The sequence below is a fragment of the Mastacembelus armatus genome, chromosome 13 (assembly GCF_900324485.2).
Source record: "Mastacembelus armatus chromosome 13, fMasArm1.2, whole genome shotgun sequence".
NCBI classification, from domain to species: Eukaryota; Metazoa; Chordata; class Actinopteri; order Synbranchiformes; family Mastacembelidae; genus Mastacembelus; species Mastacembelus armatus.
The window spans coordinates 26,335,665-26,359,421 of record NC_046645.1 but is presented as its reverse complement, the minus strand read 5'-3'; the positions used below and the strand labels follow the sequence as shown (position 1 = coordinate 26,359,421).

Below are 23,757 nucleotides of genomic sequence, written 5' to 3'. Positions count from 1 at the left end.
ACGGGTCGTTACAGTAATGTAACCTGCTAGAGATAAATGCATGGATGAGCCTCTCCAAGTCTGGTTTAGACATGATCCCTTTGATTCTGGCAATGTTTTTGAGATGATAAAATGCTGACGACGTTATCGATTTAATGTGGCTGTTAAAATGAATGTCCAATGAGTCCATGATTACCCCTAGATTTCTAACTTCATTTTTAAATTTTAGAGAAAGAGACTTGAGGTGACTGCTGACACTTTCTCTTTGTTTCTGTGGAGTGTGTTCAATGAAGTGACACAGTGAATCGACTGGTCCATATTCACCAACTATGAGTGAAATGTAAATCTGAGTGTCATCTGCATAGTTATGGTAGGACACATTATTGCTGCGTTTTAACTGGCCTAAAGGAAACATGCAAAGATTGAACAAAAGGGGTCCCAAGATGGACCCCTGAGGGACCCCACATGTCAACGTCATTTGGTCTGAGACACAGTTACCAACTTCAATGAAATACTTCCTGTCTTCAAGATAGGACTTAAACCATTTAAGGGCAGTACCAGAGATGCCTATCCAGTCCTCTAACCTTTGTAACAGGATCACATGGTCCACTGTGTCAAAAGCAGCACTTGTGCAGCAGTACTAAGACAGAGACTCTGCCAGCGTCGGTGTTCAGACGAATGTCATTTGTCACCTTGATGAGTGCAGTTTCAGTGCTGTGATGGGGCCTAAACCTGACTGAAGGTCATCAAAGCAGTTGTTTAGCATGAGAAAGTCAGTAAGTTGTTGGTAAACAACTTTTCCAAGTTTTTGCCTAAAAACGGCAGGTTTGATATGGGCCAGAAGTTGTTCAGTACCGTAGCATCAAGACTGCTCTTCTTCAGGAGAGGCTTGATGACAGCAATTTTCAGGGCCCTTGGAAATGTTACAGACTGTAATGAGTTATTAACTAATTGATTGAGCTGTGGTAACAAACTGCTTAGTACTGATTTCAGAAATCGAGTGGGTAAAACATCGAGGCAACAGGTGGATGAACTCAGACTGGAGATGATCTTTTCAACTGTTTTGTCATTTACAGGTGTAAAGTGTGTCAGTTCTAACCAAGTGTCTCCTGGATGGCTGCAAAGTGGGATCTGCCTTGTGCAATTCATTTCTTGTTTAATACCCTATTTCCTACCTTGAATTTTGTCATTAAAAAATAATGCAAATTCATTACATTTAGATGTTGAAATTTGTTCCAGTGGCAATGGCGACGGAGGGTTTGTTAACCTACTCACTGTAGCAAACAGGACACGTGAGTTGTTAGTACTGTTAGTACTGTTGTTGATGATTTCAGTTTCATTGAACACACACAACATCTGCTTATAAATGTCATAATGAACCTGGAGCTTTGATTTATGCTATTTTCATTCAGCCTTCCGGCACCCCCTTTTTCTGACCGAGTCATCATTTCTCCACGGTGGCTTTTGCCTGTTCCTGATCAATTTATCTTTAACAGGAGCAATCACATTGATGACATTTAGAACACTTGAAGTATATGAATTCGACAATCTTCAACATGAGAGAAAGTGGTATTTTCAAACCTAATCATCTCCATAAACAGTGTCCTGGTGTTGTCATTTATGTGTCTTTTCTTAACAAATGTAGGTCCAATTGCATCTTTGGGAATTATGGACAAATCAAAAAATACACAAAAACAAAGGAACATCAATAACAGTGACATTATAAACGTTAACACCCTTAGTAATGACAAGGTCCAGAGTGTGACCTCTGGTATGGGTCAGCTCACTGACATGCTGACTAAGGCCATAGGTTTCAAGGACGGCAGAAAGTTCTTTGGCATATCTGTCACAGGCCTTATTCACGTGAACATTAAAATTACCTGTAATAACCAAACAGTCAAACTCTGTGAAGACAACTGAAAGCATCTCAGTGAAATCATCACTACAATTTTGGCAGCATTGGGGAGGTTTGTAAATGATTATATAGAGTACAGAGGGAGATCATTTTTGCTCCATTTTAAAAGAAACATACTCAAATGATAAGAACTCCCCAAATGACAGCCTGTGGGTAACCATATTACACCACCACCCTTTTTGTTTTCTCGTGTTTCTGATGGAAATGTAAAATTAGGTGGGGTGGATTCAATAAGAACTGCATTTCCTGTCCTGCTATCTAACCATGTTTCTGTTAGAAACATAAAATCAAGATTATAAGAGGAAATAAAATTATTGATTAAAAATGATTCGTTACTTAAAGATCTGACATTGAGCACTGCAAGTTTCAAATTGGTTTGAGTAGGACCTGAAATTATCTGTCTGCAAGGGATTTGAATTAGATTTCTTGGATTGGACAGTCTAACTGTCACTCTTTTAGTCACTACATCTTCTACGTTATCTCTCCCCTAGAGAGAAAGAGGCTGAGTGTGGGCCCTCTATCACCCCACGATACTGAGTGACCACTGGATGGTCCCATCAGCCACTTGGCCAGCTCGGTAACCTAGCAACGTCATTCAGCATGTCTAATTGGGTGTTATTACGAAGCATTTGGAGGGCCGACGACAGTTTGAAATGTGTCCACAGCCTCAATTCTCATTTCAACGAGAACCACAGGCACTCGAGTGACAATTTTCTGGCCTTCAATTGAAGAGAGCACTTGGTCGAGTGCAGAGCATCATTCCAGATTGAAGTGTGGGGGTGATCTAATCATTTTCCCACAAGTGGGGGGTTTGGCACTCACCAAGGAATAATGGAACCAGGTAGCCCAGTGCCTGCAGGCTCAACGTCAAGGTCCAATCTCTTCAACTTCAGTGCAGAGGAGGGTCTGTTTGTTTTCATCTCCTCCCACGAACGGCTGGTGGCTCTGTGATTCATTACTGTATATACTGGACTACAGAGCTCTTGTTAATGCTGTAATGTCATCAGAGCACCATGTTAAATGACACTGCTGTCCAGAAAGACACAGATTTTCTCATCTGTTTTCTCAGTTAATGTTTAGGCACAAAAACAAATTGGTTATGGGAAACTTTGTGGTTTGTGTCCAAACTAATATCCAGTACATTTGGGTCAGGGCACTGCCTCTGTGGGTATTAGGGAACAATCATAGGCTCCAGTATCAGGGTCAGATGTTCTGTAGACCCATTTATCCACCCTGACCTCCTCCCTCAGCTACACCTACACTTCCAGTACTGCTGCAAGAATCATAATTTGTTTTGGTATATTTTGCCACTTGCTGAATGTAATGCTGTTTCTTTCTCTAATTACAAGTGGCCACGTTGTAATTCAAAGTAGGGTGTATTAGGGTTTTATGACGGCTGTAATATCTCCAGCTTGGCAAACACAAGCCCAAAAGTGTAACCAAACGATGACAAATGCCTGCAGCCACCAGTGCTGGCTGCTACAGTGAAATTGAAGCCACTATTAATACAATCAGCTACTGTTTTTTATATCAGGTTTTACATTTGAATTAGCAGCATAAATAAGTAACTCATTTATACTAAAAATGCTTTAAATGATTAGGAATGAAAAATAAAGGTAGGTTAGTCAAGCGGCTTTTACATTTGGTTTGTTTTTCCAGTGTTGTAACAAGCATGGAAACAAAGGGAGCTGCCGTGTATTATTGTGGTGTGTTTTTTATAGTATTTACAGCCTCTCCTCTTCGAACAGTTTCTAATGTGGCAGCCTGAAGGCACAGAGATCCTCCCTTCTGTTTTTTTAAAGGTCAGGAATTTGATTCACTGGCTCGGCTGGAAAAATACTTTCATAGCAGCTCTGGTTGTTTCCTTGAGCTCGGAGACTCCACTCCCGGAGACTGCAGATGCTCCAGCAGAGCAGCAGTGTGTTGCTGAAAGTGATCTGGATGAAATCAAGCAGGTTGTCATTTGGACTGGCTGGAAAATCAAGGCTTCATTAACATGTAGTGTGTATAATGACAGAAAATCAGATTCACAGTCAGTGCAGTCAAAACTCAAAAACTGATTGCAAACTGATAACTGCACATTAAGTTAAGACGTGATGAAGGTGTCATGGCCCTGATTATCCAGAAACATGGTCCGTGTTGGCCACTGCTCTCTCTGACAGTCAGCTCATGAATTTCATTATAACCAGGGACTCACCCACTTTCTCTGCAGATTTTCTGCTCCCTTACAACCCATGACTTAAGTAAAAACACCTACACTACTTTATGGTGATAGTACTTATGCGTTTGACTTTAAGTGCAAAACCTTTTATAGCAGAAGTGGAGCTCTGTGGCCTCTCCATTGCACACTGTAATAGAAGAGGCTCCTGACGCCCACTGCACCCTCTCTGCTCCGCCCCTGCAGTCTGAGCCCATGCTTTACAGAGACTCTGGCAGCTGGAGCCGCACAGTACTGAGCTGTTCATCATCACACTCTGAGGCACACACTGTACCCCGCAACACTCCACATCCATTGTTGTAATTACTGTCACTTTCTGGCCCTTATTTGCTGAGCCCCATGTTGTTCTGTCTGCTTCCTTAGCGTGGTGCAAGTTCAGAAACCGGATGTCAAGGAAGAATCACAATCATCTCAGCATGTCTCCGTGCATATTTCCACATGATGGCAAGACAGGGGCAGCCCATACAGCAGGAGGCAGAAATGCTAAATATAAAGACAGATGTTTAACCACCATCTTTATGCAGCTATGATCCTAAAAGCATCAAGTGGTTTTTCTTCACCATGCAAATGATTTTCTGCACATCTACAAACAGAAGTTTTTACTTTGTTATTGTTAATCTTTACTTGAACGGTCCTGTCTGTCTGACAGACTCAGTGTAAACAGCAGCATTCATCTCGTTCTGTGTTTGGGCTAATGCACTGTTCAAGAATGGACACACAGCTGCTCAAGAGACATTTGTCACGAGTCCATTTAGTTTGCAGTTTGGCCGCTGTGTGTTCAGAGAGCTGAATCTCCCACACACTTTGTTGATGTAAACCTTTCCAGACTTTGATGTAGTTGATGTAGTTTCTGTTATTTTATTTCGCACAGAATGTTTACCTTTGTTAACCTTTACGAGCAGCTCTCTGCCCCCCCCCCGGCAGGGACTTTAAACTGACACAGCTGGAGCAGGGACTCATGGATGTAACGGGAGCGTGCCCACGTTAATGACTAGTTCACAGCTACAGGCAGACACTTTGGTCAGTTCATCATGTGGGCAGCAAAGTAAGAACTGCAGCATCAGCAAAAGTGTTGAAACCTGCACACCTGTGATAAAAAAAACCCCTGCTCTGTTGTGTTTTATCGCTGCTGCACGTCCAGTTACATACTCCTCTGTTTTCCTGCTTCAAAGCCTAGCAGATCTGCTTCCTTTGACCAACCGCCTCATTAAAATCTGCCCTTCTACTTTTCTAAAAGTCTGGATGGAGTCAGTTTCCTCACAGATGGCTCTGCCTTTTTCTAACCTTTATCTTTCCAGGGAAAGTTGAGCGATCATGCCTGCTGTTAGTCACCGGCCTGATTCACATTCACATTTGGGAGCTGTCCAGTCCTGCTGAACTGCAACCAAGCAGCTGCATTGAGCTGGTTGTGGAGCAGCAGCTCAGGGGTTCATCATGGAAGTAGTCGAGGGATGGCAGGAGGAAGGAGGGGTTACTCAATCATTTTCCCAACCACTAATCTTCAAGTCTGAAGCCGCAGGCTGTTCCCTGTAGGCTCCTGCTTCCCTATCATAATGGCATGACAAATGGGCCAATGAAAATTTCAGAAGTTCAGTGGGTTCAGTGACCATCATCGTGGTTATCTCTGCTGCCCATGCCACAGGGGAGCACAGTTCAGCTGAACAAATTATGCATTACAGATGAAATAGTCCTGCATTGCCTCAGCTTTTCTGCTTTTTAATTTCTACGGTTTGAAAATTTTTTTTAAATTCCACCAGATTTTTTACTTTGAGCACCCACCAACCGATTTTCCCTCCCCACTGCCAGGCCTGTCCTCTGCCCTGACAGCAGTGTGTCTGTAACAGGCTCACATTATGTAGTCAAAAGTGTAGCTGCACAATATACATAGATTTGCAAGCTGTATGTATTTATGGTGACAATAACATGTACTCAGGACCAACAGTGCAACATGCAGTGCAGATATTTTTAGAAAATGAAGGAAAAGAAAGAATCAGATGGTCAAGGTCATTGCCTTCAAATCTAGAAACAGCTTTGTCCCAAACAGCTGTTGAGGCAGATGAGGAGGGAAAGGTGGATGGGAGATGGGTGGAGAGTGAACTGCACTGGTTTCCATCTCTGCACCGCCTCCTCCTCCTCTCTGCTGTTTTTCTATCTCAGTTTCCTCACATACTCCAGTTTTGGGTCCAGCGTGCTGCTGTGATGGCAGAAAAGTCGAGAACTAATGCATCGAGATAACAGATCGACATTTTCTCCTCACTCATGCTCTGACTCTCAGTAGACAAGGAAAGGGAGTTGTATTTTTACACGGTTCCCTCCTTTTCCTCAGTTCTGCTCCAGGGCAGGAATAACCTGACCAGCTTCATCCTTCACTTCTTTCTACCTCTCTCACACTCTGTCACTCACACAAACATACAAATAAATACACATGCACCCTCAGGATTATGGGGTGAGGAAGAGATGAACCCCTGAAGCACCAGGAAATGAATCCATCAATTCTACCTCCTTTAATATTCTGTTCTGCTCTTCTTTCTCTTTCTGTCCTGCTCTGTGTGTGTGTGTGTGTGCGTGTGTGTGTGTGAGCGCACTGGCTGTCTAATTACTATCCAGCCTGGCTCTCAAAGGACAGATTAAAGAAGAGAGCGGCAGAATGCAAACTGGAGAGAGATGGAGTGATGGAGGAGGGATGGAGCACCACCATGCTGTGAATAACAGGGTGATTCTGTGACTGATACAGAGATAGGAGGCTGCAAAGGAGGCAGGAAGGGAGGAAGGAAGAAGGCAGGCAGAAGAAGGGTCAGAAATGGCAGCTGATCATATTCTGCTGAGAAGATGAGGCATCAGCTCTCCTCTCTTACTACTGGTCTCCTTCTTCCCTCTGCATTTCTACATCACTCTATCCATGGACAGACCTTTAGGAAGCCACTGTAATGTCATCTTCACTCGCTCTATCGTATCACCTCTGTATGCGTCTTATCCATCCATGCTCTCCCTCCATCAGCCAAATGTCACTCCGTCCCGCCGGGTCTCCAGTTTGCACAGATGTAGTGCAGAAGAAAGGCTCCAGGCTTTCAGGCTGAGATCAAATCAAAAGTTTTTGTCTCCTGCCCTCAGATCTGAGTCGGTGCTGCTGACAGTCAAGTCTTTTGTCATCATCATCATCATTTGAAGCCACTAAAGAATGCAAATGGCCGATTAGGCCTGCGAAATATCTAGAGCATCATTTGGTGAATTTTCCACTTTAGATTCCAACACTTTAGTTTATGACAGTGACTGAGCTTCAGCTGTGGCTTGAAATGGCAGGAGAACACACAGACTCCACACCCACAGGCCCCATGTCCACCAGAGATCAAACCCACAACTCCTCCTGAGAGACAGAGCAACACCACTTCACCACTGTGCTACCTCTGAAGTAGATGTGTCAAAAATAAAAAGGAGAACTGAGAGCGATGCTCCATTTCACACCTCTGCACATATGTCGGTCCCTGCAGGAAGTGGCAGTGAACGTTGGGTGTTGGTTTTGGAAAGTTGTTGGACACAACCTCCCGATTCCGCTGATGGAAAGATGTGGAGGGAGGGGCTTTATCCGAGCATCCAACCAGCAGTTCAGATGATTTAGGCAACGCCATGAATGTTCCTCACTTGTCTTGATATGATGAGGAGAAACCAAACATCTACTTATTTATATTCTTTCATCAGCACCAGCTTCATCTTTCCCCTCACTGTCCCACTTTACGTTATCATACCCAGTGAACTAGAATCTATGTCCAACACTATTATCTCTGACCTTTCCCACTAATGGTGCCCACGCTGTTGCTCTCGTTCTGTCAGACTGTCCTGTCTCTTTTTCAAGTCAAATCTCAGAAAACTGGAATCCAACATTTAAAATTCAGCTCGAACAAAATCTGAAGAACTTTCCTTCAGCTGGGGGGAAGTGCAAATCTCCTTCGGGTGCCTAAGCCTCCAAAAATGAAAGGAAGTAGGAAGAAACGTTTTGTTGATTTCAACAGGAGGAACAGATTTTTTTGTCTTGTTGATACTTGTTTTTCATTTGATTGACTGCAGTTTGTTCAGCAAAGACACATCTCGGCTTCCTTTTCTTTATCTGCCTCTGCTTTCATTCTCCCCATCAATGTGAAACCATGCGCACAGCTTTTGTGTACTGACCGTGAATGAGCCATCGTTTTAAATATGTGCCTGGACAGGTGTTGTGCTTTTGTTGTTCCTCCCTCCATCTACACGAGGAGGCTTCTGCTCTTCGTCATTTCTCTTTGTCTTCCTCTTCTCCCACACTCCATCTCAATTTCTCCCATCTCTGAGTTTCTCTCCTCTGTGCTCTTCTGTTGCTTATTGATATTCAGAGGATGAGAGCTGGTGAAAATGAGGATATGCAGAGAAACTCTTATCTCGACCTTGTGTTGAGGGGATAAAAGAAATTATACATCTATATTTTATACCTGCAGTGTCCTGTGGATTCTCCATAAAGTCTTATTTTCTGTAGTTCAGGTGTTGATTTATTTCACAATTAACTGTCAAGTGTGTTTTGATCTCAGCATAATAGAGTGCTTCACGAATCATGTTCACGCTCCTTGCTCATAAAACCAGATTCTCGTGGTTCACCTTTTCCTGGCGTTGGCTGATTGGATTATTGACGAGCTTGTCAGTCTGCGTCAGCTCAGCATCTTCAGACGACCCACAGCCAGGTGCCTCCCTCAGGTCTCGCTCTGGCTCACTGCTGTCAATTACACACTTGGCTTGTTGGCTGGCTCTCACCCCTGTAGTGTTTTTGTATTAACACCTGTACTCAAAAAGCCGTTCTCAGTTACGTGTCTGGTGGAAAAGTACTGACAGTTCACAGGAAGCTGTGTCTGTTTATGCAGAGACTCGACAAAACCTTGTTTATTTGGAATCTGCACCTTGTTTTTTACTTTGACATATTTACTTTTGAAAATGTGCGTTTCTAATTATTAAAAAATTACTGTTTTAATCTACTGATTAAATGAGTATAACAATAGTTTTATTGTAGACTTACTGTGTGTCACAGATTTTTCAGGCGAAGCACCAGGTTTCATTACCCTTCAGTTTATAGATCTATTAGCACAGTGGAGGCCCGGCTGTGTCAGCGCCCTTTACTGTCTATAAACTCACTCATGTAAACAGCAGAGTTTTGGCAGAACTTTATGATGATTCTAATTTAACGTTTCAAACTAGACTGAAAATAAAAGAACAGTATATAAAATAAATTACACCAACCTATTAGAAATTACATTCATATAAATAAATATAAAATTGTTGTGATGGAGTTGTAATGGAGTGAAAAAGTAAACGGTGGGAGGAGGCTGTGACTGTTCTGCTAGGAAAGCACCTATAGGTGGCTTTGGTCGAAGACGGTACAATTAGGCTCCTGGGGCACAAGCCAGGGACTGATCAACCCCAGCTGGATCACCCAAGTGAGGGGATCTGATGTTGAGAGAAGATCCCTGAAGATCGTAGTTTGTAGTTAAGTGATGATACAGCCAAGTGATGTACCTTGCATAAACAAAAACTCAATGAATGATGTAGGTGAACTTGCAGTGGTCATACAGTGGGTATGGAAAGTATTCAGACCCCTTTAAATTTTTCACTCTTTGTGTCACTGCAGCCATTTGCCAAAATCCAAAAAAGTTTTATTTCTCATTAATGTACACTCAGCACCCCATCTTGACAGAAAAAAACAGAAATGTAGAAATTTTTGCAAATTTATTAAAAAGAAAAACTGAAATATCACATGGTCATAAGTATTCAGACCCTTTGCAGTGACACTCATATTTAACTCACATGCTGTCCATTTCTTCTGATCCTCCTTGAGATGGTTCTCCTTCATTGGAGTCCAGCTGTGTTTAATTAAACTGATTGGACTTGATTAGGAAAGGCACACACCTGTCTATATAAGACCTTACAGCTCACAGTGCATGTCAGAGCAAATGAGAATCATGAGGTCGAAGGAACTGCCCAAGGAGCTCAGAGACAGAATTGTGGCAAGACACAGATCTGGCCAAGGTTACTAAAGAATTTCTGCAGTACTCAAGGTTCCTAAGAGCACAGTGGCCTCCATAATCCTCAAATGGAAAAAGTTTGGGACGACCAGAACTCTTCCTAGACCTGGCCGTCCAGCCAAACTGAGCAATCGTGGGAGAAGAGCCTTGGTGAGAGAGGTAAAGAAGAACCCAAAGATCACTGTGGCTGAGCTCCAGAGATGCAGTAGTGAGATGGGAGAAAGTTCCACAAAGTCAACTATCACTGCAGCCCTCCACCAGTCGGGGCTTTATGGCAGAGTGACCCTGAGCCTCTCCTCAGTGCAAGACACATGAAAGCCTGCATAGAGTTTGCCAAAAAACACATGAAGGACTCCCAGACTATGAGAAATAAGATTCTCTGGTCTGATGAGACCAGGATTGAACTTTTTGGTGTTAATTGTAAGCGTTATGTGTGGAGAAAACCAGGCACTGCTCATCACCTGGCCAATACAATCCCTACAGTGAAACATGGTGGTGGGAGCATCATGTTGTGGGGGTGTTTTTCAGCTGCAGGGACAGGACGACTGGTTGCAATTGAAGGAAAGATGAATGCGGCCAAGTACAGAGATATCCTGGAAGAAAACCTCTTCCAGAGTGCTCAGGACCTCAGACTGGGCCGAAGGTTCACCTTTCAACAGGACAATGACCCTAAGCACACAGCTAAAATAACAAAGGAGTGGCTTCAGAACAACTCTGTGACCGTTCTTGACTGGCCCAGCCAGAGCCCTGACCTAAACCCAATTGAGCATCTCTGGAGAGACCTGAAAATGGCTCCCCACCAACGTTCATCATCCAACCTGACAGAACTGGAGAGGATCTGCAAGGAAGAATGGCAGAGGATCCCCAAATCCAGGTGTGAAAAACTTGTTGCATCATTCCCAAGAAGACTCATGGCTGTACTAGCTCAAAAGGGTGCTTCTACTCAATACTGAGCACAGGGTCTGAATACTTATGACCATGTGATATTTCAGTTTTTCTTTTTTAATAAATTTGCAAAAATTTCTACATTTTTTTTCTGTCAAGATGGGGTGCTGAGTGTACATTAATGAGAAATAAAATGAACTTTTTTGATTTTGGCAAATGGCTGCAATGACACAAAGAGTGAAAAATTTAAAGGGGTCTGAATACTTTCCGTACCCACTGTATGTCAAGTTAACAATGAGTAGCACGCTAAGTGGGCTCTGAGTTCAGCAGTGTCCATATGAACCAATAAATCTTTAGCTCACTCATCTTAGCAATGAGCCACATGCATGTCATGAGTTCACGAGTTCACTTCGCCCCAGTCCCTCTGCCTGATTTAGGGCCTTCTTATACCCAGTGTGGTTAACAGCGACGACGCTGGTCTGCCAACGAAACCCCCATAGGTTCTCAGACACACTTCTCTGCCTCTGCTGCCAGCTCTGCATATCACAGCCGTTTCCACCGCATCCTCCTGTGATGCTGTGAGCTCCACGAAATCCAGAACCCTACTGTGCCTCTTTCCACAGCTCAGCATCTGCTGTTAGACTACTGGGAGCTCTGCCGTGTTTTGCCTGTCGTGCCCAGCATCATATCTGCTCAATATAGAAATCAAACCTGTGACATTAACTCTAAATAAGAGAGATTTATGCTTCTGTTTCCAGAGGCTGGTTGTGTACATTTCTCCCTCTGCTGAGGACTGTGTCATTTAATAATGGAGCATAAGAGGAATGGAAGCTTATAGCCATTTCATACATACAGAATGTGAACATGGAGAGGTCGATATGAAATGCAACCCCAGTGATGGGTTGGATTTAGTGTCCTGCCTTGTATAAAACCCTGAGTGGCTGTATTTTATATGGTCATGGCCACTGCATTATTCACAGTCCTGCCATGAACGGACAGAGAAGCAGCCACAAGGTCATTCTGTCTCTAAATCCTTTATGGCATTCAGCATGTCATTATGAGCGCTGAATTATTAAAATCCTAACTGATGCACACTGCTGTGTTGACATATTTAAACTGCACTTTTCTCGGATCTCTCCGGATCGTCGTTACAGAGCAGTCTAACTTGCTCTATACACAAGGCAAGGGTAAGATAAAATATAAAGCTTCAGCATAAAAATAGCCTTCACTAGCTTTAAGCTCCAACTGAAGCTATCTGTTTCATTTTAGTGCATCCCACCTCAGCCTGTCTGCACATACACTATAAAAGTGGATTTACACAAGGACATTAAGTTGGTTTGTTAATTCTATAAGAGCCGATGGGAACGCATTATTGTCTGTTTGCAGTTTTTAAAGGAGTGAAATAAGAAGTAAAGATTGCACTTTATAGATATGTATTTTCTGTATAAAAAGAAAAAAGCAAAAGAACAATCAGTCAGTACATCTCCACACAGTTTAACTCAGGTCTTAGTTTCCTGAGATTATGATCTGAAAAATGGATGAAAACCTTTACTGATATACTCCAAATCTGATAATAAAGAGACTCAGCGGGTCCTACATTTCCCACAGTACACCTTGATTATGTCATTTCTTCATGCCTGATGAACAGTGACATCTTTCAGTCTCTGCACAATGGGCCATTAACAGTCACAGACTGGACACAGGAGAAGTTAAAACTATACCAGAGGGTTAAAATGGACAAAGAAGCTCAAACTACCTTTATAGCCACAACTTAAAGATCTTTACTGGCCCCAAATACCCTGTAAATCCATCACATGCAGGAATGTCCTGAGAAGTTGTCAAGGAAAGTTCATTTCTCACTTTTTTCTTCAATGTAAGGGTCTGCCTCTGCCCTCTGAGCCACACAGGGAATCGAACCACCAGCCTTCATGATGCTGCTGTCATTTCTGTCTAAAGCTTCTGTCTAAAGCCTCAGGCTGAGACATGACTTAGCTCCAGCAACAAGGCCACAGGCGACAATAGCAGCTCAACATTTACTGTGTATGTGAGTGTGTGTGTGTGTGTGTGTGTGTGTGTACAGCACAGAGCCACCTTCTGTAACAGACACACACACCTGTTAGTGCAGCTACCTATGAGAATACACTAATTTACATGATGCATTCCCCAGTTTGTAACCGTAACCATCAGTACCTCTGACGTGTCTCTGCAAAGCTGCCAAATGGCTAAAACTGTGTTGTTCATTTCCACTGGGTCACATTTAGCAGAGCTGCAGTTCAGAACTTTTAGAACAGGTTCATCAGAGTCTCTGAGTCATTATTAAAGGCTGTTTTCACTCTGCAGTACAGCTGTGGTTAGGTGGAAGGAAAAATGTGAGGTTTTCAGACCTCACTGTGATGGAGACAGGGACACTTACTGGATATTGGAGCATGGTTTGGGTCTATTTGTCCCTTTAGAGTAGGGGCAGCCAACAAATCTCAACCCAGTCAAACCAGGTGTGAGATTTTGGAGGGACGTGTGAGACATGCAGACCCTACATGTGACTCAGGGTGTTTTCACTTCTGCCTTGTTTAATCCAGTTGAATTGAACTCTGGTTCGGTCTGTTTGGGCACGTTGCATCAGATCAAAACAGCCAGACTGAGGCCCATTACTGGATGTGGTTGTGAGCCAGTTGAAGTTTAGCCTGTGGTTGTACACGCTCAGTCTTCACTCCCCTGTTCTGCTCAGTCAACTGTCAGCTCCAAAGTGTGAAGCAGTTGAGTGTTTTCAATATCCTTCCTGTCAGTCCAGATCTTCACCACAGTTATATTTCTCTATGTTTCACCAGAGAGAACATGGATCTTCTTCCTGTATTTATGTTCCCGTTCTCAGACTCCCTCAGACTCAGTGAGCTGCAGGGACCAGACCTAACCCTAACCCTGTCTCTAAATGTCTAAACCCAGGCCTAACCCTAAGCCTGTCTCTAAATGTCTAAACCCAGGCCTAACCCTAAGCCTGTCTCTAAATGTCTAAACCCAGGTCTAACCCTAAGCCTGTCTCTAAATGTCTAAACCCAGGCCTAACCCTAACCCTGTTGGTAAATATCTAAACCCAGCCCTAACCCTGTCTCTAAATGTCTAAACCCAGGCCTAACCCAGGTCTAGCCCAAGAACAGAAAAATCATCTTCTTGTTGTTGTAGCTCAGTGAGTCACTGAAGGCATTGTGATGGTCTGTTTAACCTGATGTGGGGGTGGACGTGGTGTCAGGTCATAAATATGATAAATCTGATGCGTGAACTTGGAAAGCTCTGCTCTGTCACATTGTAAAATATAAAGTTTGTATATTTTCATCTTTCCGTCCTCTCTTCATCTCTGCTCCTGTTGTTTTTCTGACATCTCCTTTCTCTTTCCTGTCTTCCTTGTTTCCTTTGTCTCATCACTTTTCTGTCTGATTCTTCCTCCCTATGTTTTTCGTTCCTCTTCCCACCACCCTCTTCCTTGCCTCCGCCCTGTCTTTAATCCCACTTATCCTTGTACAAGTTGAAAATTGAAAAAAACATTTTCTGATGCTTCCCTTTTGATCTGTCTCTTTCCTCTGTGTACATTTCATCCTTCAATCCTATTTCTGTCCCCGCTTATTTGTTAACCAGGGTCACGCGGATCTGCTAGAGCCTCTCCAAGCTCTCTTTCAAGTGGAAGGCAGGGATTCACCCTGGACAGGTCACCAGTCCATCACAGGGCCACATACATACACACAAAGACAAACAACCACACACACTCCTAAAGGCAATTTATGCATGCATGTTTTTTGGACTGTGGGAGGAAACTAGAGTACCCGGAATAAACCCACGCAAGCACAGAGAGAACATGCAAACTCCACACAGAAAGGCCGGGTTGTGAACCCGCAACCTTCTTGCTGTGAGGCAACAGTGCTAACCACTCATCCACCATTTCAATTCAATTTCAATTCAATTTATTTGTGTAGCGCCAAATCACAATACAAATCATCTCAAGGCACTTTTCAAAAACTAAAAACCCAACAAATCCCTTATGAGCAAGCATTTGGCGACAGTGGAGAGGAAAAACTCCCTTTAACAGAAGAAAAAACATCCAGCAGAACCGGGCTCAGTTTGGGCGGCCATCTGCCTCGACCGGTTGGGGTGAGAGAGAAAAGAACAGCAACAATAAACAACAAAGACACTGCAGGTTGGTAGGGCCAGTAACTGCACATCAGCGATATACAGCTTCAGGACCAGGGACACCTGCAGAAGGTACAGAGAGAGAGAGAGAGAGGGAGAGCACAAAGTTAGTGACATTCAATGGTGGAATATACATGTGAGGGGGGAGGAGAGGAAGAGAGGGGAAGGGAAGGGAGTGTTAGGGTTAGGGTAGGGGAGCTTAGTGCACCGATGGTCCTTGGGCAGTCTAGGCCTATAGCAGCATAACTAAGGGATGGTTCAGGGTTACCTGAAGCCAGCCCTAACTATACACTTTGTCAAAGAGGAAGGTTTTAAGTCTACCCTTAAAAGTGCAGAGAGTGTCTGCCTCCTGAACCCAGACTGGGAGCTGGTTCCACAGGAGAGGAGCTTGATAGTTAAAGGCTCTGCCTCCCATTCTGCTTTTGGAAAATCTGGGATCCACAAATAGACCTGCGCTCTGAGAGCGAAGTGGTCTATTGGGATAATATGGTACTATGAGGTCTTTAAGGTATGAAGGAGCTTGATCATGAAGGGATTTGTATGTGAGAAGAAGGACTTTAAATTCTATTCTGTATTTTACAGGGAGCCAATGAAGAGAAGCTAATATAGGAGAAATATGATCTCTCTTGCTAGTTCCTGTCAGGACTCTGGCTTTTTATGGAGATACTGGGACATCCAGATAGTAATGAGTTACAGTAATCTAGCCTTGAGGTAACAAATGCATGGACTAATTTTTCTGCATCATTTTGAGACAGGATGTTCCAAATTTTGGCAATGTTGTACAGGTGAAAGAAGGCAGTCCTAGAGATGTGTTTTATGTGTGAGTTAAAGGACATGTCCTGGTCAAAAATAACTCCAAGGTTTTTCACGGTAGTGCTGGAGGCCAGGGCAATGCCATCTAAAGTAGCTATAATTTTAGAAAAGTTATTTGCTGCTGTGTACATTTTCTCTCCAATTGAATTTTCTTCTTCAGCTTTGATCATTTGTATTATTAAAAGGCCTCTGCTCTTTACTAGAACATGGTGTTAGATCTCGACTGCCCTTTCTGTCCAGCCCAACTCACTACAGCCAGTGAAGCAGTGATATACATACAAGAATCTGAAGACAGATAGATAAGGAACAGCTCTTCACTTTGCAGCAGCACTTTTAGTTTGAAGGTTAATGAGAAGTCTGAAGAAAAAGGATTTCGGGCAAAGATAAAAATCAACACTGGAACACTGGAGATTAAAACTTGGGTGACACTAAAAAAATGACAGGAAATGAACTGTACTGGACGTACTGGATAACAGCTCCATCAGAGATGGGGTCATTTGAAATGAATTAACGTAAAGATAAGTACTTTAAAAATGGTGTAAAGGCCTGTTTTTCTAGATCTGTAGGGTGACTGATTTGTGTTCGTTTAAATACACATAAGGTGCGAAGTGAAAGTTTACTCTGCTGAAATGCCAATTTGATTTTCTTTACTTAAAAGTGTTGGCGCATCTTCACTCTGGTGCATTATTGAAGTTCATGAAAACTCATCAACTCATCACAGTCAAATCAGACCAAAGTTAATGATAGTGATGGGAATAACTTTTAGTAATTGCAGTCGATAGCTAAATGTGACTGTGCCTGCAGGTCATAGGACTGTAGACCAGATTGAGCAGATTTGTGGGTCCTTCAGACAGCAGCTCGATGTTGGGATGTTGGTCCACAGCTGGTTTCAGACAGGCTGCTCATATAATGCAAACTCTATAATCGATGTCATGTCATGTTGTTGCATTAAACCTACATTTGCTCTTTGTCTCACGGTGGATGTAAAAGAATTTTAAAACATTTTTTTGCTACAAAGGTCTTGTTCCAAGGTGTGTTTATTGTAACAGGACTGTTGTTGACGTTAGAGGTTGAACACTCTCTCTGATTTATATTCAGGTCCATATAAAGGTCTGGTCAACATATGAGCTTTGTGGTCAAGGAATAATTAACTGCTCCATAGATTCTCATTAAATCCAATTCAGCCCTTTATGTGTCTAACAGTAAAATTGTCTTATTCCCAAAAGCTCCCAAGGTGAAAAGTCTTACAACACCCATGATGCATTGCGCCCGGTGCATCCTAATGTCCTGTCCATTGTAGTTCAGTTTAACACCAACTTCCTCTTGACGAGAGACGAGCTGTAATGGACGAGCATTGGATTTTCTGCTGATCACTGAGGAAAGTTTTAGTCCTCATAGATAGATAGATAGATAGATACTTTATTCATCTCCATTGGAGAAATTCAGATTGTAACTTTAACAGAGATTCCACTATAAAATATAAAATAAAATATGAAATATAATTAACAGATAAAGGTACTCAAATCAATAACATATAACATAAATAGCATAAATAACATATCAATAACATATCAATTACTAATAATAAGGGCTCAATTACGACCAACAATTACAATTACATATCAATTACTACTAATAATAATAATAATGATTAATTAATAATAATAACAATTATTATTAAACAGTCTAATGGCTGTGGGGACAAAGGATCTTCTCAACCTCTCAGTTCTGCAGCACAGTGAGATGAGCCTCCTACTGCAGCTGCTAGTCTGCTTAGTCAGTATGTGGTGGAGGGGGTGTTTATTATTGTTCAATATAGAAAGCAGCTTCCTCCACATCTGCTGCTCCACCACAGTTCTGAGAGGGTCCATCCCCCTGCGTAGCACAGAACTGGCCTATTTTAACCAGGTGTCCAGGCTCCTACAGTCTCTGTCTGTAATGCCACTCCCCCAACAGACAGCAGCATAGAACAGTGTACTTGCCATGACAGTGTGGTAGAACATGCATACCATGTCACTGCAGACACTGTACGAACCAAGCCGTCTCAAGAAGAAGTGGCGGCTCTGCCTTTTTCTGTACACTGCTTCCACATTGGCAGACCACTCCAGTTTTTCGTCCAGTACCACCCCCAGGTACTTGAAGGTCTGTACAGTCTCTATCTCCTGTCCATCAATACAGACCCTACTGGCATGGTGCTTTTGTTCTCCTAAAATCCACCACCAGTTCCTTAGTCTTGGTGGTGCTCAGGAGAAGATAGTTCTTTTTGCTCCAGTCAGTGAAGGCCTCAACTAGGCCACCTGTACTTCCCCTCCTGTCCATTGCGGACACATGCCACAACAGCCATGTCATCAGAATACTTCTGAATGTGGCAAGACTCTGAGTTATACCTAAAGTCCGAAGTGTAGACCATGAACAGAAAAGGAGCAAGAACAGTCCCCTGTGGAGCCCCAGTGCTGCATTCCAGTGTCCCAGAAACACATCTCCCCAGTCTGACATACTGTGGTCTGGATGTCAAATAGTCCATAATCCATGACGTCAGAGAGGGGGCCACCCCCATACATAGAAACTTGTCTCTCAGTATGGGAGGCCGGATAGTATTGAAAGCACTGGAGAAGTTGAAGAACATAATCCTCACATATGAACCAGGTACATCCAGATAGGCATATGCCCGGTGCAGCATGTAAAGCACCGCATCTTCCACTCCCAAGTGCTTCTTATAGGCAGACTGAAGGGGATCAAGATCCTCCTCAACCTGCAGCCTCATGCGACGGACAAGAAGCCACTCTAAGGTCTTCATGATATGGGATGTCAAAGCTACCGGTTTATAGTCATTTAGCTCCACCGGCCACCCTATTTTGGGCATCGGTATGAGACAAGAAGTCTTCCACAGCAGTGGGACTTTTTCCAGCCGTGTTCCAGCCTCATATTAAAGAGCCTCTGAAGAGGAACAGCTAGTTGTCCTGCACAGTCCTTCAAAAGCCTTGGACATACTCCATCTGGTCCAGCTGCCTTCCCTGGCCGAAGTCTCCTGAGCTCAGCTCCAACCTCTTCTGTTGTTAGAGATATAAGGCAAGGCAAGGCAAGGCAAATTTATTTGTATAGCACCATTCATACACTACGCAATTCAAAGTGCTTTACAAGGCATAAAATTACATTAAAAGTATGGAAAAGAGCATTTAAAAACAAAGACATTTAAAATAAAATAAATTTAAATAAAATAAAGTAAATTAAAATGTAATGATGTAAAAGCACATTAAGAAAACAAGGATGAACAATTATTTGAAGGCAGCAGTAAACAACAGTGTTTTCACTGCACTATAAGCAACTGTTCAGATTGTAACATAGGGATGGTGGAGGAAGAGGGAGCAGCCATACAGGTGGTTGATCGAGGTAGCAGTCATAGAGTATGAGGTATAGTAAGGAGCTGCAGAGGTGGGGGTGGAGGTGGAGGGAGCATCTGCCACGTTGGAGAAGGAGAGAGCAGCCACAGAGGTGAAGGAGACAGCTGAATATGTGGATATATCATGGTGTCCAGGTTGGAGTATTTTCTAAAGTGCTCTGCTCACAGGTCACACAGAGGAAAGATCACTGTTATGCTGCTGGATGGAATCAGTGAATCAGTTTAACCCTGTGGCATGTGGTAACAGCTGGTTGTACAGGACATGGAGGCTGCTGCTGAGCCAGCCGCCACCCCCCCCCCCCTTCAAAGATGGCCTCTGGTGCTGGATGTGAAAATGGTTTTGTCCATCCATCAGCTGACTACTCCTCGATGATGTTTGACCCCTGCCCACTCGGTGCTGTGACCTGCTCTGGTCGGGGGTCTCCAGACAGAAAGCTCAACAACCGTAGACACACCCAGTCAGGTGTCAGTCACACTAGGCAGTGTGCAGTGCACTGCCTCACTGCACATTTCAGCCCAGTAAACAAACTGGGACTTTGTGGGTGCTGGACCTCTAGTTTTTGACAACATGAAGCTCAGCAAAAATAACAAAAACTCTTCGACTGGACTGAAAGAAACTGAACTGCCGACTGACTCTTATGTTAATCTAAGACTCCTTGACTCTGAATCAGAGTTTCTCCATAGAGCAAATCTAAAGTTCTGTCTTTTCCTCCTTCAGGATGATCCCAGCCAACCATAAATACTTCCTGCTGAGTGACCTGGCGTCATCGCGAGACTACGAGCTGTGTGTTTTGGCCGTGTACGACGACGGCATCACCGCCCTGACAGGCACCAAACTGGTGGGCTGCGTGTCCTTCACCACGGAGACAGAGTACGGACGCTGTCACTCTATACGAGACCAGGTTAGTGTGGAAACATGCAGCATAACACTGATTCATAGAAAGAAGAGCTGAAAGCCTGGGTAGTCCTTGTACTTCTACATTTATCTGATAACTTTAGTTTCTTTTCAGAATCAGATGAATCCAACAAAATACAGTCTGATCATCAAACTTATTGATCCCTGGTGGGAAATTCCCAAGATACCCAGCAGTTCAATTCAATTAAATTTTATTTGTATACTGCCAAAAACAAAAAACGCAACAAATCCCTTATGAGCAAGCACTTGGCAACAGTGGAGAGGAAAAACTCCCTTTAACGGAAGAAAAAGAGAGAGATGCACCGATGGTCCTCGGGCAGTCTAGGCATATAACAGCATAACTAAGGGATGGTTCAGGGTTACCTTCAGGGTTGCACTTTGTCAAAGAGGAAGGTTTTAAGTCTAGCCTTACAAATACAGAGAGTGTCTGCCTCCTGAACCCAGGCTGGGAGCTGGTTCCACAGGAAAGGAGCTTGATAGCTAAAGGCTCTGCCTCCTATTCTGCTTTTGGAAAATCTGGGAACCACAAGTAGTGGTTGATGCTCTGCACTCTGAGAACAAAGTGGTCTATTGGGATAATATGGTACTATGAGGTCTTTAAGGTATGAAGGAGCTGGATCATGAAGGGATTTGTATGTGAGAAGAAGGATTTTAAATTCTATTCTGTATTTTACAGGGAGCCAATGAAGAGAAGCTAATATAAGAGAAATATGATCTCTCTTGCTAGTTCCTGTCAGGACTCTGGCTGCAGCATTCTGGATTAACTGGAGGCTTTTTATGGAGATACTGGGACATCCAGATAGTAATGAGTTACAGTAATCTAGCCTTGAGGAAACAAATGCATGGACTAGTTTTTCTGCATCATTTTGAGACAGGATGTTCCTAATTTTAGCAATGTTGCACAGGTGAAAGAATGCAGTTCTAGAGATTTGTTTTACTGTATGTGTGAGTTAAAGGACATGTCCTGGTCAAAAATAACTCCAAGGTTTTTCACAGTAGTGCTGGAGGCCAGGGCTATGCCATCTAGAGTAGCTATAATTTTAGAACATTTATTTCTGAGGTTTTTGGCCCGAATGCAATAACTTCTCTTTTCTCTGAATTTAAAAGTAGAAAGTGTAGAAAGTACTTCAAATTAGAACTATATAAGGTAGTTAACATCAGCTACCCAGCAGTATGGAAAGTACTTCAAATTAGAAGTATATAAGGTAGTTAACGTCAGCTACCCAGCGGTATATAAAGTACTTCAAATTAGAACTATATAAGGTAGTTAACATCAGCTACCCAGCGGTATATAAAGTACTTCAAATTAGAACTATATAAGGTAGTTAACATCAGCTACCCAGCGGTATATAAAGTACTTCAAATTAGAAGTATATAAGGTAGTTAACATCAGCTACCCAGCGGTATATAAAGTACTTCAAATTAGAACTATATAAGGTAGTTAACATCAGCTACCCAGCGGTATATAAAGTACTTCAAATTAGAAGTATATAAGGTAGTTAACATCAGCTACCCAGCAGTATGAAAAGTACTTCAAATTAGAAGTATATAAGATAGTTAACATCAGCTACCCAGCAGTATATAAAGTACTTCAAATTAGAAGTATATAAGATAGTTAACATCAGCTACCCAGCAGTATATAAAGTACTTCAAATTAGAAGTATATAAGATAGTTAACATCATCTACCCAGCGGTATATAAAGTACTTCAAATTAGAAGTATATAAGGTAGTTAACATCAGCACCATCTTTACCAGCTCCAACATTAAAGTGATCAACACAATAATCCATCAATAATTAGAATCCAATAATATCAGATACATTCATGTGAAATGGGCCATTCTGCACAATGACTACTTTTACTTTGGATACTTGATGATACTTTTGAACTTTTACAGCAATAACATTTGGATGCAGGATTTTTATTTGGAACAGAGGATATTTAGGCTCATTACACTCATTTTTGAAGTGTTTTAGTGGCTGTTCTGGAGCTTTGATACACACAGGACCACAAAATCCACAGATGGATTTGGGCGTTGTTTAACCAACGAAACTCCAGTAATAAGGCTTAAACTCCAGTAATGAGGCTTAAACTCCAGTAATAAGGCTTAAACTCCAGTAATGAGGCTTAAACTCCAGTAATAAGGCTTAAACTCCAGTAATGAGGCTTAAACTCCAGTAACGAGACTCAAACTCCAGTAATGAGGCTTAAACTCCAGTAACGAGACTCAAACTCCAGTAACAAGGCTCGAACTCGAGTAATGAGGCAGCTTTAAAGCTCCCTGTAAAGGTGAAAAGAGTTTGAGATTGTTGTGATGTTTTGTGATAGTAAGTGGTCACAGTGAAAGGAGAGCTCATACTCGATGAGTCACAGGGTATAACGTGCCTACTGTGAATCATACGATGTGGGAACAAGACTCTCTTCTTCATGTTTTCAATCTTTCTCACAGTTCCTGGGTGGGACGATGATCATCATCATTGGGGGGATCATTGTGGCCTCTGTCCTGGTCTTCATCTTCATCCTCCTGATGAAGTACAAGCTGCACAGTAACCACTACAAGCAGAAAGCCGCTGCACGCCAGGCCAACGTCTGCTCCCAGACCAACGGGGGAGGAGGGGGCGCTAACGTTCTCGCTCTGCCTCCATCTTCCTCCTCTGCAGGGCAAGGTACTGGAGGAAAAATGGAAAGGTGTGACTCCTCTTTGTCATCAGCTTCTGCTAATCTGACTCCAAATTTTTGTCTGGTAGGGGTTGGTGCAAATAAAAACTCCCAACCGTCATCGTCAACAGACGGAATGGGAGGAGCCTCTCTTCGAGGGACGACTGTAGTGGACTTAAATCCCACCCATGACGATGACGCCATCTCCCAATAACACACAAGAAACTGTCAATCATACCCACAACACACCAATCTTTGAGCCCAGACCAATACTCCTTCCCCCTTTTTTTTATTTGTTGCTGGTGCCTGGAGCCAAACTCCACTTCACAGCGAAGAGCGGCTCTTGTCAGTGGTGAGTACCTGCTGTCAGGCCAGCACAGAGTGACACCTGATTTCACTCTCAGGTCTTTCGGAGGATCTTCAGGTGCAGTTGTCTTTGTGTTCTACAGACCCAACACCTGCAGCCTTTGGTTTAGGGCTCCTTTGGTCAGCTGGCAAACACAGAGCTAATGGTTAAACACGACGTGAGCTCAGTTCAATACAGCTCAGCCTGAGTGCAGCACAGGGGTGGGGGAGGAGAGGCAAACAGAGGGATCTGAAGTTTGTTTGAAATTGAAATCAGACACACACAGGAGCTCAGAGAGAAAATGATGGAGACGACAAACAATGCACGTTATTTTAGCCTGCATGAGGGAGCAGCAGCTGAATGCTGTGCCATTAAAAATACACCTTAATGAACAGTCATTCACCTGGGGAGTGACACAC

General features: G+C 43.0%; 1 protein-coding gene across 1 annotated transcript in view; it reads left to right on the top strand.

Annotated features, from left to right (window-relative positions):
• LOC113145584 (leucine-rich repeat and fibronectin type III domain-containing protein 1-like protein) overlaps positions 1–23,269 on the top strand; it is a 94,720-nt gene extending 71,451 nt beyond the window's left edge. Inside the window, exons 8-10 of the mRNA XM_026332468.1 lie at positions 20,137–20,320; positions 22,784–23,000; positions 23,082–23,269. Coding sequence (XP_026188253.1) covers positions 20,137–20,320; positions 22,784–23,000; positions 23,082–23,206 — 526 coding nt within the window. The 3' untranslated portion in view covers positions 23,207–23,269. The remainder of the gene's footprint in view (positions 1–20,136; positions 20,321–22,783; positions 23,001–23,081) is intronic.
• The last annotated feature ends 488 nt before the right edge of the window (positions 23,270–23,757 follow it).